Here is a 15406-nt window from a genome sequence, read left to right on the forward strand (position 1 = left end):
ACCATCCAGCCCACGCTCTCTTCTCGCTGCTGCCATCAGGAGGAAGGTACAGGAGCCTCAAGACCCAGACCACCAGGTTCAGGAACAGTTATTACCCCTCAACAATCAGGCTCTTGAACCAGAAGCTATATTCAACTTCACTCACCCCATCACTGAACTGTTCCCACAGCCTCTGGATTTACTTTCAATGATTCTTCATCTCATGTTCTCAATACCTAGTGCTTATTTATTTATTATTATTTTTTTCTTGTGTTTTCACAGTTTGGTGTCTTTTGCATGCTGTCCGCTTGTCTATCCTGATGGATGTGGTCTTTCATTGGTTCTATTGTGTTACTGTGAATGCCCACATGAAAATGAATCTCAGCATTGAGTATGGTGGCATATACTTAGTTTGATAATAAATTTATTTTGAACTTTACAAACCATCTGTAAAGTATCTGCAAGTTAGACCCAGTATTGGATGGAGTTTGTTGGGGATAGCGACTCTAGTGTTTTACAATGCTTTCTCCTTTGCCACCTCTTGCAGGGGAATCCAAGTCGTTCACCGTGTATGCACGGCAGGTCGAAGACTATCCTGTTGACATCTACTACCTGATGGATGTCTCTTACTCCCAGAAGGACGATTTGAAAACCATCCAGAAACTTGGCACAGAGGTGGCCGCAGAGATGGCCAAGAAGACCAGCAACCTGCAGCTTGGCTTTGGTGTTTTTGTGGACAAACCCATGTCACCGTACATCCATATGACATCAGAGGAGGAAATCAAAAACCCTTGTCTCAGGTAAGGAAAGAAAAGCTAGCCTTTATATGCAAACTTACAAGGGGTGATTGATAAGTTCATGGCCTACGGTGGAACGAGTCAATTTTAGAAAACATTGCACATTTATTTTTCAACATAGTCCCCCTCCTACATTTACACACTTAGTCCAGTGGTCGTGGAGCATACGGATCTTGGACCTCCAGAAAGTGTCCACAGCAGGGGTGATTGATAATTTTGTGGCCTAGTGTAGAAGGAGATGTTATACAGCTCTTGTTACATGCTAATGCAGTTCAACTCTTTGAGTGACTATGCAGAAAATTTGAAGTTAATAACTCATCAATTAATAGCTTATCAGGAGTGATTGATGTTCATAGCCTAAGGTAGAAGGAGATGAGTTATTATCTTCAAACTTTCTGCATAATCACTCAAAGAGTTGAACTGCACATGCATGTAACAAGAGCTGTATAACTCATCTCCTTCCACCTTGGGCCACGAACTTATCAATCACCCCTGCTGTGGACACTTTCTGGAGGTCCAAGATCTGTATGCTCCACGACCACTGGACTAAGTGTGTAAATGTAGGAGGGGGACTATGTTGAAAAATAAATGTGCTATGTTTTCTAAAATTGACTCGTTCTACCTTAGGCCATGAACTTATCAATCACCCTTGTAGGATTTACGAAAGCATTCTTCAGTTGTTAAAATGTTAATGAGATGTGTAGTAAGTCAAAAGAGAGTTCCCCAACCAAGGTCTTAGATCTTGACTGTGGAGAAGGGTTCTGCCTCTGCCAGTCCCAGAGGCCCACCCCCCACCTGAAGGAACAAAATTCCCCTTCTCCCCAGGTGGGATTTGAAGTTGTGTCCCTGGACAAGTAGTCCAGTCTTTGGCTGCTACTCCAAGAACTTAACCACTGCACTAGCAGAAAGAGAGATGGAGGGAGGGGGAGGAGGGGGAGACTGGGGAGAGAGAGGGGGGGAGAAGGAAGGAAAGAGGGAGGGGAGAGAGGGAGAGGCTGTTTGATTAAGCATTCTTTGTTGGTTACATAATGCATTGTGGGCTATGTGTGAAGGGAGGAGAGAGAGAAGGGGTAGGGAGAGATGGGCGAGAGAGACAAACACATGCGCGTTAAGAGTCTGGCAGAAAGGCACATACACACACAGACAGAGACACACAGCAAGAGAGACAATTGAGGAGAGAGAGGGTGTGGTAAACCATGGACATGTCCCTCTGCTGACTGCTCCTGTGGCTCCTCCCACAGACCCCTGGATAAAGGTGATTGTGTCACTGCTGCTCCCACAGTCATCCAGCATGGACGTGCTCCATTTTACTGCTAATAAAAGCCTTTCAGTATTTACTCTACTTCCAGTCTTTTGGAGTTATTGATAGTGCATCAGAGGGACACACAGAAAAACAGACAGGCAGACTCAGACTCAGTAATATTTTGTAAAAAGCATTTGGATATTGACTTTAAGTTGAAGGATATGCAGAGCTGGTGAGAAAGAGAGGGGTGCATTATTCAAAGAGCAGGTTTGGGCAAGAGGTGTATAAGCCTGCTCCTACACTCTAATTCTGAGTTTAAGTTGTGATCCAAACTCATTGAGATGATTCTGAATTTGGTTTTCTAGTCTCGGAAGTACATGCATCCCTCTGTTTGGATTTAAAAATGTCTTGAAACTCACAGAAGAGGTGAGCAGGTTTAATGAAGAAGTGACCAAACAGCAGGTTTCACGGAACCGTGACACACCTGAGGGTGGAATGGATGCCGTGCTCCAGGTCTCGGTGTGCAAGGTGAGTGGAACAAGATTCTCCCCGTACATTTGGAACTTTCAAAGAAGTGCACGATGTAGTGAAGCACCGACACCTACAAGTCTCTGGAAGTAGATATCATACTTCCTTAAAATAGAGGAGAAGTTCAGTTGGTCCATTGAATCCATGTCAGCTCACATGGTAATCCCACCATAATCCCAACAAATCCCTCACTCCATCCATTCTTCTATAAAGTAAGTATTCTCTCACATGCCCAGCTATCCACCTGCTTGCTACTCACCAGTATGCAGGGTAAATTACAGCACTCAATCAACTGCAACGTCTTTCAAATGTGGAGGAAGTGTGAAAATATTGTGTTCAGTTCTGGTTACCTCATTATAGGAAGGATGTGAGAGTTTTAGAGAGGGTGCAAAGGAGATCGGGGCACGACTGCACAAGCGCGTGGACGTCAGCCAGTGAGAACAGTGACAAGAGTTTAAACAGAGACAGCTTTATAGAGCAGGCGAAGGAACAGGAAGGCTTTGGCTCAATGGGGCTTTGGTAATGATGGGTCGAGGCGAGGTAGGTTAACTGTGTAGAATACAGACAGGAAGAATGTGTGTGAGGCCGGTGGTCTGTGCTTGGTGTCAGATGTGGGAAGGCCTGGAGACTCCCAGCCTCCCGGACGGCCACATCTGCGCCAGGTGCTTCAAGCTGCAGCTCCTTAGGGACCGGGTTAGGGAACTGGAAATGCAGCTCAATGACCTTCGTCTGGTCAGGGAGAGTGAGGAGGTGATAGAGAGGAGCTATAGGCAGGTAGTCACACTGAGGCCTCGGGAGACAGATAAGTGGGTATAGACAAGAGAGGAAAGGACAAGAGGCAGATACAAGAGAGTACCCTAGTGGCTGTCCCCCTTAACAATAAGTACTCCTGTTGGGGGGGGGGGGGGTCAACCTACCTGAGGGAAGCAACAGTGGCCATGCCTCTGGCACGGAGTCTGGCCCTGTAGCTCAGAAGGGTTGGGAAAGGAAGAGGAAGGCAGCAGTGATAGGGGACTCTATAGTCAGGGGGTCAGACAGATAATTCTGTGGATGCAGGAAAGAAACACGGATGGTAGTTTGCCTCCCAGGTGCCAGGGTCTGGGACATTTCAGATCGCGTCCACATAATCCTGAAGTGGGAAGGTGAACAGCCAGAGGTTGTAGTACATGTTGGTTCCAATGACATAGGTAGGAAAAGGGAGGAGGTCCTGAAAACAGACTACAGGGAGTTAGGAAGGAAGTTGAGAAGCAGGACCGCAAAGGTAGTAATCTCGGGATTACTGCCTGTGCCACATGACAGTGAGGATAGGAATAGAGTGAGGTGGAGGTAAATACGTGACAGGGATTGGAACAGGGGGCAGGGATTCAGACTTCTGGATCATTGGGACTTCCTTTGGGGCAGGAGTGACCTGTATGAAAAGGACGGGTTGCACTTGAATCCCAGGGGACCAATATCCTGGCAGGGAAGTTTGAAAAGGCTACTGGGGAGAGTTTAAACTAGAATTGCTGGCAGGTGGGAACCAAACTGAAGTAACGGAGGAAGGGGCTGTTGGCTCACAAATAGAGAAAGCTTGGAGACAGTGGAAAAGGGAAGATAGGCAGGTGATAGAGAAGGGATGCGCTCAGACTGGTTTGACATGTGTCTATTTTAATGCAAGGAATATCATGAACAAAGCAGATGAGCTTAGAGTGTGAATCAGTACTTGAACCTATGATGTCATGGCCATTACAGAGACTTGGATGGCTCAGGGGCAGGAATGGTTACTTCAAGTGCCAGGCTTCAGATGTTTCAGAAAGGACAGGGAGGGAGGCAAAAGAGGTGAGGCATGGCACTGTTGATCAGAGACAGTGTCACAGCTGCAGAAAAAGAGGAAGTCATGGAGGGATTGTCTACTGAGTCTCTGTGGGTGGAAGTTATGAACAGGAAAGGGTCAATAACTCTACTGGGTGTTTTTATACTCCACCCAATATCTGTGGGATTGAGTTTAGGAGCCAAGAGGTAATGTTGCAGCTCTGTAGGACCCTGGTCAGACCCCACTTGGAGTACTGTGCTCAGTCCTGGTCACCTCACTACAGGAAGGATGTGGAAACCATAAAAAGGGTGCAGAGGAGATTTACAAGGATGTTGCCTGGATTGGGGAGCATGCCTTATGAGAATAGGTTGAGTGAACTCAGCCTTTTCTCCTTGGAGCGACAGAGGATGAGAGGTGACCCGATAGGGGTGTATAAGATGATGAGAGGCATTGATCGTGTGGATAGTCAGAGGCTTTTTCCCAGGGCTGAAATGGCTAGCATGAGAGGACACAGTTTTAAGGTGCTGGGGAGTAGGTACAGAGGAGATGTCAGGGGTATGTTTTTTACACAGAGAGAGGTGCATGCATGGAATGGGCTGCCGGCAACGGTGGTAGAGGTGGATATGATAGGGTCTTTTAAGAGACTCCTGGATAGGTATATGGAGCTTAGAAAATTAGAGGGCTGTGGGTAACCCTGAGGCTCCATGTGCCACCTAGGCACAAAGGGTTCAGACAACGATGGGTAACCCTAGGTAATTTCTAAGGTAAAGACATGTTTGGCACAGCATTGTGGGCTGAAGGGCCTGTATTGTGCTGTAGGGTTTCTATGTTTCTGTGTCCTCTGTTCTATTTACCAGAGTGCTGCCTGCATTAGAAAGCACGTCTTATGAGGAAAGGGAATTTCTCTTTGGAGCAAAGGAGGATAAGAAGTGTACAAGATAAGAGGCATAGATCAAGTAGACAGCTAGAGACTTTTTCTCAGGGCAGAAATGGCTACTACGAGAGTAGTACGAGAGTTCAAGGTGATTGGAGGAAAATATAGGAGGGGGGGGATGTCAGAAGTCAGATTTTCAAACAGAGTGGCAGTTGCCAGAGTTGGTAGAGGTAGAGGCACATATTTAAAGGACATTTAAAAGACTCTTAGATAGGTACATGCATGAAAAAAGAAATGGAGGGCTATGTAGGAGAAGGGTTAGATAGATCTTAGAGTAGGTTGTATAATGTATATATACTGTGATAATAAATGTACTTTGAACTGGTTCAGTTTGGATGGTAGCATGTCATTTTGTAGTTACCATTTTGCTTTGTGAGTTTTATTTTTACAACTACAATGTATCCAGAATCTGCTAAAATGGAACAGTGAAAGCAAGCAAGAGGAAATCTGCAGACGTTGGAAACTCAAGCAACACACACACAAAATGCTGAAGGAACTCCGCAGGCCAGGCTGCATCCATAGAAAAAGTATAGTTGATGGTTCAGGGCCAAGACCCTGCTTTCTCTGTATACCTCGGACTTTAGGCACAATTCTGAGTCATGTCATCTGCAGAAATTCTCTGATGACTCAGCAATAGTTGGGTGTATAAAGGGAGGACGGGAGAATGAATACAAGACCCTGGTGGAGGACTTTAACAGATGGTGCAATTCTGAATCATCTGTAGCTCAACATTAGTAAGACAAAGGAAATGCTGATCGACTTTAGGAAGACTAAGTCTACACTGCTTTCTGTTACTATTGATGGTGAGAACGAGGATGTGGTGAGGACCTACAAGTACATGGGTGTGCACCTGGATGACAAACTTGAGTGGAACACCAATACAGAGAAAAAGCAGGATCTCCTAGTGGCCACACGTTTTAATTCCACGTCCCATTCCCATTCTGATATGTCTATTCATGGCCGCCTCTACTGTCAAAATGAATCCAAACTCAGGTTGGAGGAACAACACGTTGTATTCCGTCTGGGTAGCCTCCAACCTGATGGCATGAACATTGATTTCTCTAACTTCCGTTAATGCCCCTCCTCCCCTTCTTACCCCATCCCTGACATATTTAGTTGCCTGTTCTCCATCTCCCTCTGGTGCTCCCCCCCTCCTTTCTTTCTCCTGAGGTCTCCCGTCCCATGATCCTTTCCCTTCTCCAGCTCTGTATCACTTTCGCCAATCACCTTTCCAGCTCTTAGCTTCATCCCACCCCCTCCAGTCTTCTCCTATCATTTCGCATTTCCCCCTCCCCCTCTCAAATCTCTTACTATCTTTTCTTTCAGTTAGTCCTGACGAAGGGTCTCGGCCCGAAACGTCAACAGTGTTTCTCCCTATAGATGCTGCCTGTCCTGCTGTGTTCCACCAGCATTTTGTGTGTTATTGTTTGAATTTCCAGCATCTGCAGATTTCCTCGTGTTTGCTCTGCATGCCACCTTGGCTGAACAGAGGAGCACTTTTAGTAACAGACTGAGACAACTGCACTGCTCCAAAGAGCACGATATGAGGTCATTCTTGCCCTCGGCCATTAGGCTCCATAATAAGTCAACCTATAGCCAGGGAAGTGATGAACCCCTCCTGTCAGACTGTTCCTGGTATCTTATTTTTAATTCTTTCTACTTCTAATCTAATATTTGTATATCTGTGCACTGTAATGCTAGTGTGACACTGTAACTTCCTTTTTGGATTAATAAAGTATCTATCTTCATCAGGACTGGAGTATAAAACAGCGAAGGCATTTTGTTTGCAGAGTTTCGCCCAATATTCCTTTGGAAAGCTCTAACATACCTCTCCTTTGCTGCAGGAGGAGATTGGCTGGCGCCAAGAGGCCACCCACATGCTGGTGTTTGTCACTGACGCCACCTCGCACTTGGCTCTGGATGCCAGGCTGGCTGGTATCGTGCAACCCAATGATGGGCAGTGCCACATGGGTCAAAACCATGAGTACGAGGCCTCAATGACCCAGGTACGTTGGCAGAGGAACGTGACTCTGGTGGTGTGACACGATGGGACGTAAAGTCACCCAGGCTTGAGGGATGCTGAAAAGATTGGCAGGAATGTTGCGTGGCTGGCGGGCTTAAAGTATATGGAGAGACTGGATAGGCTGGTACTGTTCTCTCTGGAGCAATGGAGTATAGATAGTAACGGGGGGGGTATAAAATCATGAGAAGGCAGGGACAAGACAGGTTGCCACCATCTTTTTCCCAGAATAGGGTGTCTTAAATTAAAAGGGGAGATTTAATGGGGACCTGAAGGGTAAGTTTTTCACACAGAGTGGTGGTATTGACAGGTTCAATTACAATGTTTTAAAATTACTTGGACACGTACATAAATAGGAAATATTTGGAGGGATGTGGACCACGTGCAGACAAAGGGGATTAAGGTAGGTAGGAATCTTAGTTGGCATAGATGAGTGGGGCCAAAGTGCCTGTCCCTGAACAGGCTCAGCCGGCGTGGAAATATGTTCCTCGTTTCCTATTGCAATTTTTGTCTGAGGGTGGTCAGTTTCTGCACTGTAAGTACACATCAAAAGAACTGCAGATGCTGGAAATACAAAATAATACAGAAACTGCTGGAAACACTCAGCAATTCCAAAATGAGCTTGATATGAAGATTAAATTATAATGAAGGCAGCACTAAATGTTAACTTTAGCAGAGTTTCAAAGGCACAGTCTTTTACTTCTGTTCTCCCTGTTTATTTTGCAGGATTACCCATCACTTGCTCTGCTGACTGAAAAGCTCACAGAAAATAACATCAACCTCATCTTTGCTGTAACCGATCAAGTCACCGAAATATACCAGGTAGGCATCAGAGAGCTGAAAGAGCTTCATATAAGCCAGAGACAACACACCTTGAGTTTGTGGAGCTATGACTATATCATAGGCTTCTTAATGGGTTCACTACCTGTTTCCTACCACAGAATGAAAAGCTGACAGATCAGAGGAGCAGCTAGCACTGAAATGAATTCCAACTCTCAAGGAATCCAAGCAAACCTACTTTGTAACAACACAAAAGGCCCTGGAGGAACTCAGCAAGCCAGATGGCATCTGTGGAGGGAAACAGTCAATGTTTCAGGTCAGAACTCCTCACCTAGACTGACCCACCAATGGTTGGAGCCAGAGAATTGAAAGTTAATGAGAGAAGGATCCTGACCCAAGATGTCGATTGTCCATTTCCCTCCACAGATGCTGTCTGACCTGCTGAGTTCTTCCAGTTCCTTGTGTGTCGCTGCAGATTCCAGCATCTGCAGTCTCTTGTGTCCTCAAGCCCAATGTGTAAATTGGCCCAGTTTTATCTTGTCACCTTGGTCTATCCTGGTTTAAAACTGTAGAGCATGGAAACAGATCTTTTGGTAGACCATTCCCTTCTGACCATTTACACTCATCGTTCACTAATCCCATTTCATTCTCCCTCCTTTCTCATCAGCTCTCCCCAGATTCTTCCATTCACACAGTCATTAATTCGCTATTTACTATCCTTGGATAAAAATTCTTGAGTCTCACCAGTGTCCTGAGACTCCCTGTCAAGAAACTATGTAAGTTCCATCTATGGATAAAGCTGAAGCCGCCCTCAGCTTTTCAGCTAAAGCTGCCCTCGGTGTGCGTGTGCAATTAACCACTGCTGGCCACATGACCAGTTCAGAAAGTTTACTCTTGTATTCATCATTGCTGTTTACATTCTCCTGAGCATGATTGCCAAAGACACACTGGGAGAGCTTTACAGTATTATCAGCTCTTTGCAAAACAACCATCTGAACAATTTCTTCATATTTGCAAGAGACCAATGTGTCACCATAGTCATGAGAGGAACAAACAGACTGAACCATGTTTATACAAACAGACATGGTACTCAAAAAGCAATCTCAGACTCTCATCTTGGTCTCTCTGACCACATCTCCATAATGTTAATCCCAGCATACTGACCGCTGCTGAAGATGGAGAAACCATTCAAGAGGACCATCACTGTATGGTCTAAATGAAGCCATCTCTAAGCTTCAGGGCTGTTTTGAATGGACTAACTGGCAGATGTTTAAGGATGGAGTAGATACAGACCTTGAGAAATATGACTCCTCTGTCACTGGCTATATCAACAAGTGTGTAAATGATGCTGGTACCTCAAGAACAGTCATCTCATGGCCTAGCCCAAAGTCCTAGCTGAACGCAGATTTGCACTTCCTACTAAAAGCCCAGGAAGTTGCCTTCAAGTCTGGTGACAGAACAGCCAGGAGAAACCTCATCTTAGGAATCAAGAGGGTAAGGACAGCTTACACTCAAAAATTCAGGTACACCTGTCCGATAATGATTCCCAATGTATGTGGTTGGTCATCAAGATCATTACTGACTGTGCAAGGAAAAACAGCATTGACTGTACCTGTGACACCTCCCTCCCCGACAATCTAAATAACTTTTATGCACACCTCAAGGCATGAAAACCGCCCCACTCCCAGGTGAGTAGCTGCTGTCTACAACAGCAGATATATGAAGGACTCTGCAGAGAGTCAATCTCCTTAAGGCAGCTGGGCCAGTCAACATCCCAGGCCGAGTACTCAGGGAGTGTGCACACCAGCTCACTGACACCTTCATGGACATCTTCAACATTTCACTCATCCAGGCTGCTGTCCCCATATGCTTCAAATCAGCCACCATCATCCTGGTACCAAGTACTCTACACCTTCACAACTGAATGACTACCACCTGGTAGCACTGACACCAATCATCAGGAATTACCTTGAATGGCTATTACTGACAGAACCGCTCTACCACAGATACCAGAGTATTTGTCATGCACCTGAACCTGACACCCAGAAAAAGAAGGACACGTGTCAGAATGCTGTTTCTGGATTTCATTCTGGCATACAAAAACTATTGTCCCACAGATGTTAGTAAACAAACTCCTACTTCGCGGTCTAAACACATCACGGTGCAACTAGGTGTTCCTAACCGACAGACCTCAGAGAGTCAGGATACACAACTGTTCCGCTCTCCCCATCACTTTCAATATGGGTGCATCCCCATGGCTGTGTGCTGAGCCCACTGCTCACACTCTGATCACACGTGACTGCGCGGCCAAACACACAAATAATCACATTGTCAAGTTTGCCGATGACACAGCAGAGGTGGGGCTCACCACGGACAACAATGAAATGGCCTACAAAGAGGAGGTGGAAGAGCTTGAGGTCTAGTGCCAGGCAAACAACTGCTTCCTCAACGCCAACAAGACTAAGGAGATACCGGTTATCAACTTCAGGAGAACTCACGCCACTCAAACCCATCTTTACATCGGCGGCAAAGCATCTCACACAACCTCTCATGGCCCCAGGCATTCTACACAGTCAAGAAAGCTCACCAATGCCTCTACTTTGCACCAGTTTTCTCTGAGTTGGACAATCTGTGTCAGGACTGCGTAAAAAGAGTTACCTTTTAATCAGGAGGACAATCAAAATTTCAAAGGCCAAATTTCTCCACAGTTTCTCTGAGTTGAGGAGTGACCAATCAGCAAGGGGGATTGACTAGAAAGGGCCAATAAGAATAAGCAGAGTGTCCATTAATCTGGAGTGGCTCTGGCTCATCAGGTTTAGGCCAGATTCGTTTTAGGTGATGTTGAATATCTTGGAAGCTATTCTCACTCTGTTCTTATTTGTTCATTCCCCATCCAGTCTCCCAGATAAACACATCTGCACCAGGGGCACCGAGCTGCAGCTCCTGAGGGAACGTATTATGGAACTGGAGCTGCAGCTCGATGACCTTTGACTCATACGGGAGAATGAGGAGGTGATGGATAGGAGCAACAGGGAGGGTGCAGGAGACAGTTAACTGGGTGACTGGCAGGAGAAGGAGGGGAAATGCACAGCCAGTGTACACCTGTGGCTGTTCCCCTCAATAATAAGTGTACAACTTTAGGTACTATTGAGGGGGAGGACCTACCTGGGAGAGCCACAGTTCCCAGCTCTCTGGCACTGAGTCTGGTGCTGTGACTCAGAAGAGCAGAGAGGTGAAGAGGACTGTACTGTTGATAGGAGATTCCTCAGTCAGAGGAACAGAGACAAGGTTCTTTGGGCGCGATACAGACACCCACCTGGTGGCAGGGATGTCTTAGATCATGTCCATGGCAATCTCAAGGGCAAGGGTGAGCAGCCAGGTGTGTTAGTACATATTGGCACCAATGACATGGGTAGGTTACATGGTCGGCACAACATTGTGGGCCGAAGAGCCTGTAATGTGCTGTAGGTTTCTATGTTCTATATTCTATATAGACAAGGTCAAAAGGTCCTGAAGAGGAATTTTAGGGGTCCATGTAGAAAGCTGGGAAAGAGGACCTCCAAGGTAGTAATCTCTGGATTGCCACCTGTGCCATGTGACATTGAAGGTTAGGATGATTTGGCAGATGAATCCGTGGCTGAGGAACAGGTGCAGGGTGCCGAGGTTCGGAATTATGGATCATTGGGAGACGGTATGAACTCTCCAAAAGGGACAGGCTACACCTGAATCCGAAGGGGTTCAATATTCTTGGGGGCAGGTTAGCTAGAGTTGTTTTGGTGGGTTTAAACTAATTTGGCAGGGGAGGAGTGTGGACCAGAGTGATAGTGTTGAGGATGAGGTACGAGGTTTACAAACAGAGGCAATGTGTAGTTAGGAGAGGCTATTGATAGGGCAAAATTACAATCAACAGGATGAGTTGCAACATTAGAGGCAGACAAAATCAAAAAGGGTGAATGCAGGACCTAAGGTGCTATATTTGACTGCGTGCAGTATACGGAATAAGGTAGATGAACTTGGAGCACAGTTGCAGATTGGCAGGTATGATGTTGTGGGCATTACAGAATCATGGCTGAAAGAGGATTATAGCTGGGAGTTGAATGTCAAAGGATGCACATTGTATCAAAAGGATTGGCAGTAAGGCAGAAGTGTGGCATTGCTCTGTTGGTAAAAAGTGAAATCAAATCATTAGAAAGAGGTGACATGGTGTCAGAAGGTGTTGACTCGTGGATATAGCTAAGGAACTTCAAGGGTAAAAAGATCCTGATGGGAGTTGTACACAGATCCCCAAACAGTAGTAACGACAAGGTCTACAAATTACAATGGGAGATCAAAAATGCATGCCAAATTCATGGGGGATTTCAATATGCAGGTAAATTGGGAAAATCAGGTTGATGCTTGATTCTAAGACGGGGAATTTCTAGAATGCCTACAAGATGGCTTTTTAGAGTAGCTCGTGGTTGACCCACTAGGGGATCAGCTATTCTGGATTGGATGTCGTGCAATGAGCCAGAATTGATTAGCGAGCTTGAGGTAAAAGAACCCTTATAATCGAAGCCTGTACCTGGCTGGAAGCCAGAGAGTTTATTTATCATACATGCTGGGAGAGCACTGGATTCTTTTTCAAAGTTGTGAATGTTTACAGACATTTCCTTACTTCAGGAACCTTTGTAGTTTCCAATGAGTTTAACTATGTTGGGAGGATTACACCTCAGACTGGGTGAAATTAATAATATCATAAGACCAGAAAATATAGGAGCAGAAGTTGGCCTGTCAATTTATGTACTGTTTCAATTTGTCTCTAGGCCCTTGAAAATCCAATGCTGAGAGTGTTCTTGGAAATCTCAAGAACCTGAAATGGGAATTATTGGAGCAGGAGTTCCCAACCTTTCTTATGCCATGAACCAATACCATTAAGCAGGGGTTCGTGGACCCCAGGTTGGGAACCCCTGTATTAGAGGGACACTTACATCCCTGGGGGCCATAACTTAACTTGTCTGGAACAATTTTATACACTATGCAACATGAAAACCGGTTCTTCAGCCCATCAAGTCTGTGCTGACCATATATATTAAACCTACATTAATACCATTTATTAATCTTTCCATCAACTCCTGCCAGTTTCCGTGATGCACCTGCACACTAGGGTCAAGGTGCAGTGGCCTATCAGTCCACAAGTCTTTGGCATGGGAGAAACCAGTGTATCCCTAGGAAACACTTGCAGTCACAGGGAGAACGTGCAGACTCCACACAGACAGCACCACAGGTCAGGATTGAACCTGGGAGGCTGCAGCTCTACAAGCCATACCACCATGTCACCTAGTCCTTTGGCTCACTCAAAGCTCAGCAGCAACCAAGATTCAAAGTGTTTAATGTCATTTCCAGTACACGAGTACAAAGGAGAACAAAATAATTGCTAGTCTGGATGCAATGCAGCACAAAAAAAAACAGCAAAAGATGAGGAACACAATAATAAAATAGCACAATAAATATAAATACATAAGATAGATTGATTTTATGTCTATAAAGTGACATTAGGCACAGGAGTGTCTGTATACAAGGTGACTGACAGGAAATGCTAAAGTAGTGGCGGTTGGGGGTGTGGAGGGGTGGGTTAGTGGGAGGAGGTGTTGTTCAGTCTCACTGCTTGGGGAAAGTAACAGTTTTGAGTCTGGTGGTCCTGGCATGGATGCTACGTAGCCTCCTCCCTGATGGGAGCGGGACAAACAGTCCCTGACAAGGGTGGGTGGGATCCTTCATGATGTTACTGGCGGGCAGGCTGGTGCCAATGTTGCTTTGGGTAGTTTTGACTACCCGTTGTAGAAACTTCCTGTCTGCCACATTGCAGTTTCTGTACAATGGAATGAAGCAGCTTGTTAGGATGCCCTCTGCTGTGCATTGTCTAGCCCTTCCCAGCCTCCTCAGAAAATAGAGACCAGAAGACCATAATAAGACCTTAGGAACAGCATTAGGCCTTTTGGCCCATCGAGTCTGCTCCAACTTTTCATCATGACTGATGCAATATTCTTCTCAGCCCCAGTCTCTGGCCTTCCCCCTGTATCCCTTCATGCCCTGAGCAATCAAGAATCTATCAACCTCGGTCTTAAATATGCATAATGATTTGGCCTACACAGCTGCCTGTGGCAATGAATTCCACAGAGTCACCACTCTCTGGCTGAAGAAATTCATTCTTGTCTCATTTCTAAAATGACACCCCTTTCTTCTGAGGCTGTGTCCTCTGCTCTTGGACTCTCCCACCATCCTCTCCATATCAAGGTCTTTCACCATTCAATAGGTTTCAATGAGGTCACCCCTCATTCTTCCAAATTCTGGTGAATTCAGGCCCAGAGCCATCAAACACTTTTCATTTGACAAGCCATTCAAACCTGGAATCATTTTCATGAACCTCCTTTGAACCCTTTCCAGTTTTAGCACATCCTTTCTAAGATAAGGGGCCTAAAACTGCTCACAATGCACCAAGAGGGGCCTCACTTTTATAAAGTCTCAAAATTACATCCTTGCTTTTTATATTCTAGTCCTCTTGATATAAATGCTAAAATTGCATTTGTCTTCCTCACCGCAGACTTAATCTGCAAATTACCCTTAGGGAATCCTGCACAAGGATTTCCAAGTCCCTTTGCGCCTCTTTTTTTGTATTCTCTCTCCATTTAGAAAATAGAAAGCCCTTCCATTTCTTCTACCAAAGTGCATGGACATTCACTTCCTGACACTCTATCCCATCTGTCATTTCTTTAACCATTCTCCTAATCTGTCAAACTCCTTCTGCAGCCTCCCTAGTTCCTCAAAACTACCTGGCCCTCCACCTATCTTCAAATAAACTGCAGACTTTGCAACAAAACCAACAATTCCACCATCCAAATCATTAACATATAATGCAAAAAGAATCAGTCCCAACACAGACTCCTGTGAAACACCACTAGTCACCAGCAGCCAACAAGGAAAGGCTCCCTTCATTCCCACTCTTTCCCTCCTTCCGATCAGCCACTGTTTTAACCATGCTAGAATCTTTCCTGTAATACCACAAGCTCGTAGCTTGTTATATCCAAGCACATAACATCAAATGATTCTCCTTTGTCTATCCTGCTTGTTATTTCTTCAAAGAATTCCAAGATTTCCAAAGATTTAGAAACAGAGAAAACCTACAGCACAATACAAGCCCTTCGGCCCACAAAGATGTGCCAAACATGTACTTACCTGAGAAATTACTTAGGATTACCCATAGCCCTCTATCTTACTAAGTTCCATGTACCTATCCAGGAGTCTCTTAAAAGACCCTATTGTATCTGCCTCCATCACCGCCGTCAGCAGCCCATTC

General features: G+C 45.4%; 1 protein-coding gene across 2 annotated transcripts in view; it reads left to right on the top strand.

Moving 5' to 3' along the window:
* The window catches only part of itgb3b (integrin beta 3b), a 93349-nt gene that overhangs the window by 36111 nt on the left and 41832 nt on the right, over positions 1–15406 (top strand). For both annotated transcript variants that reach the window (XM_059955724.1, XM_059955725.1), the window contains 4 exons: positions 527–779; positions 2385–2547; positions 7118–7279; positions 8020–8115. In XM_059955724.1, the coding sequence (XP_059811707.1) occupies positions 527–779; positions 2385–2547; positions 7118–7279; positions 8020–8115 (674 nt within the window). The remainder of the gene's footprint in view (positions 1–526; positions 780–2384; positions 2548–7117; positions 7280–8019; positions 8116–15406) is intronic.

The sequence above is a fragment of the Hypanus sabinus genome, chromosome X1, assembly GCF_030144855.1.
Source record: "Hypanus sabinus isolate sHypSab1 chromosome X1, sHypSab1.hap1, whole genome shotgun sequence".
NCBI lineage: Eukaryota > Metazoa > Chordata > Chondrichthyes > Myliobatiformes > Dasyatidae > Hypanus > Hypanus sabinus.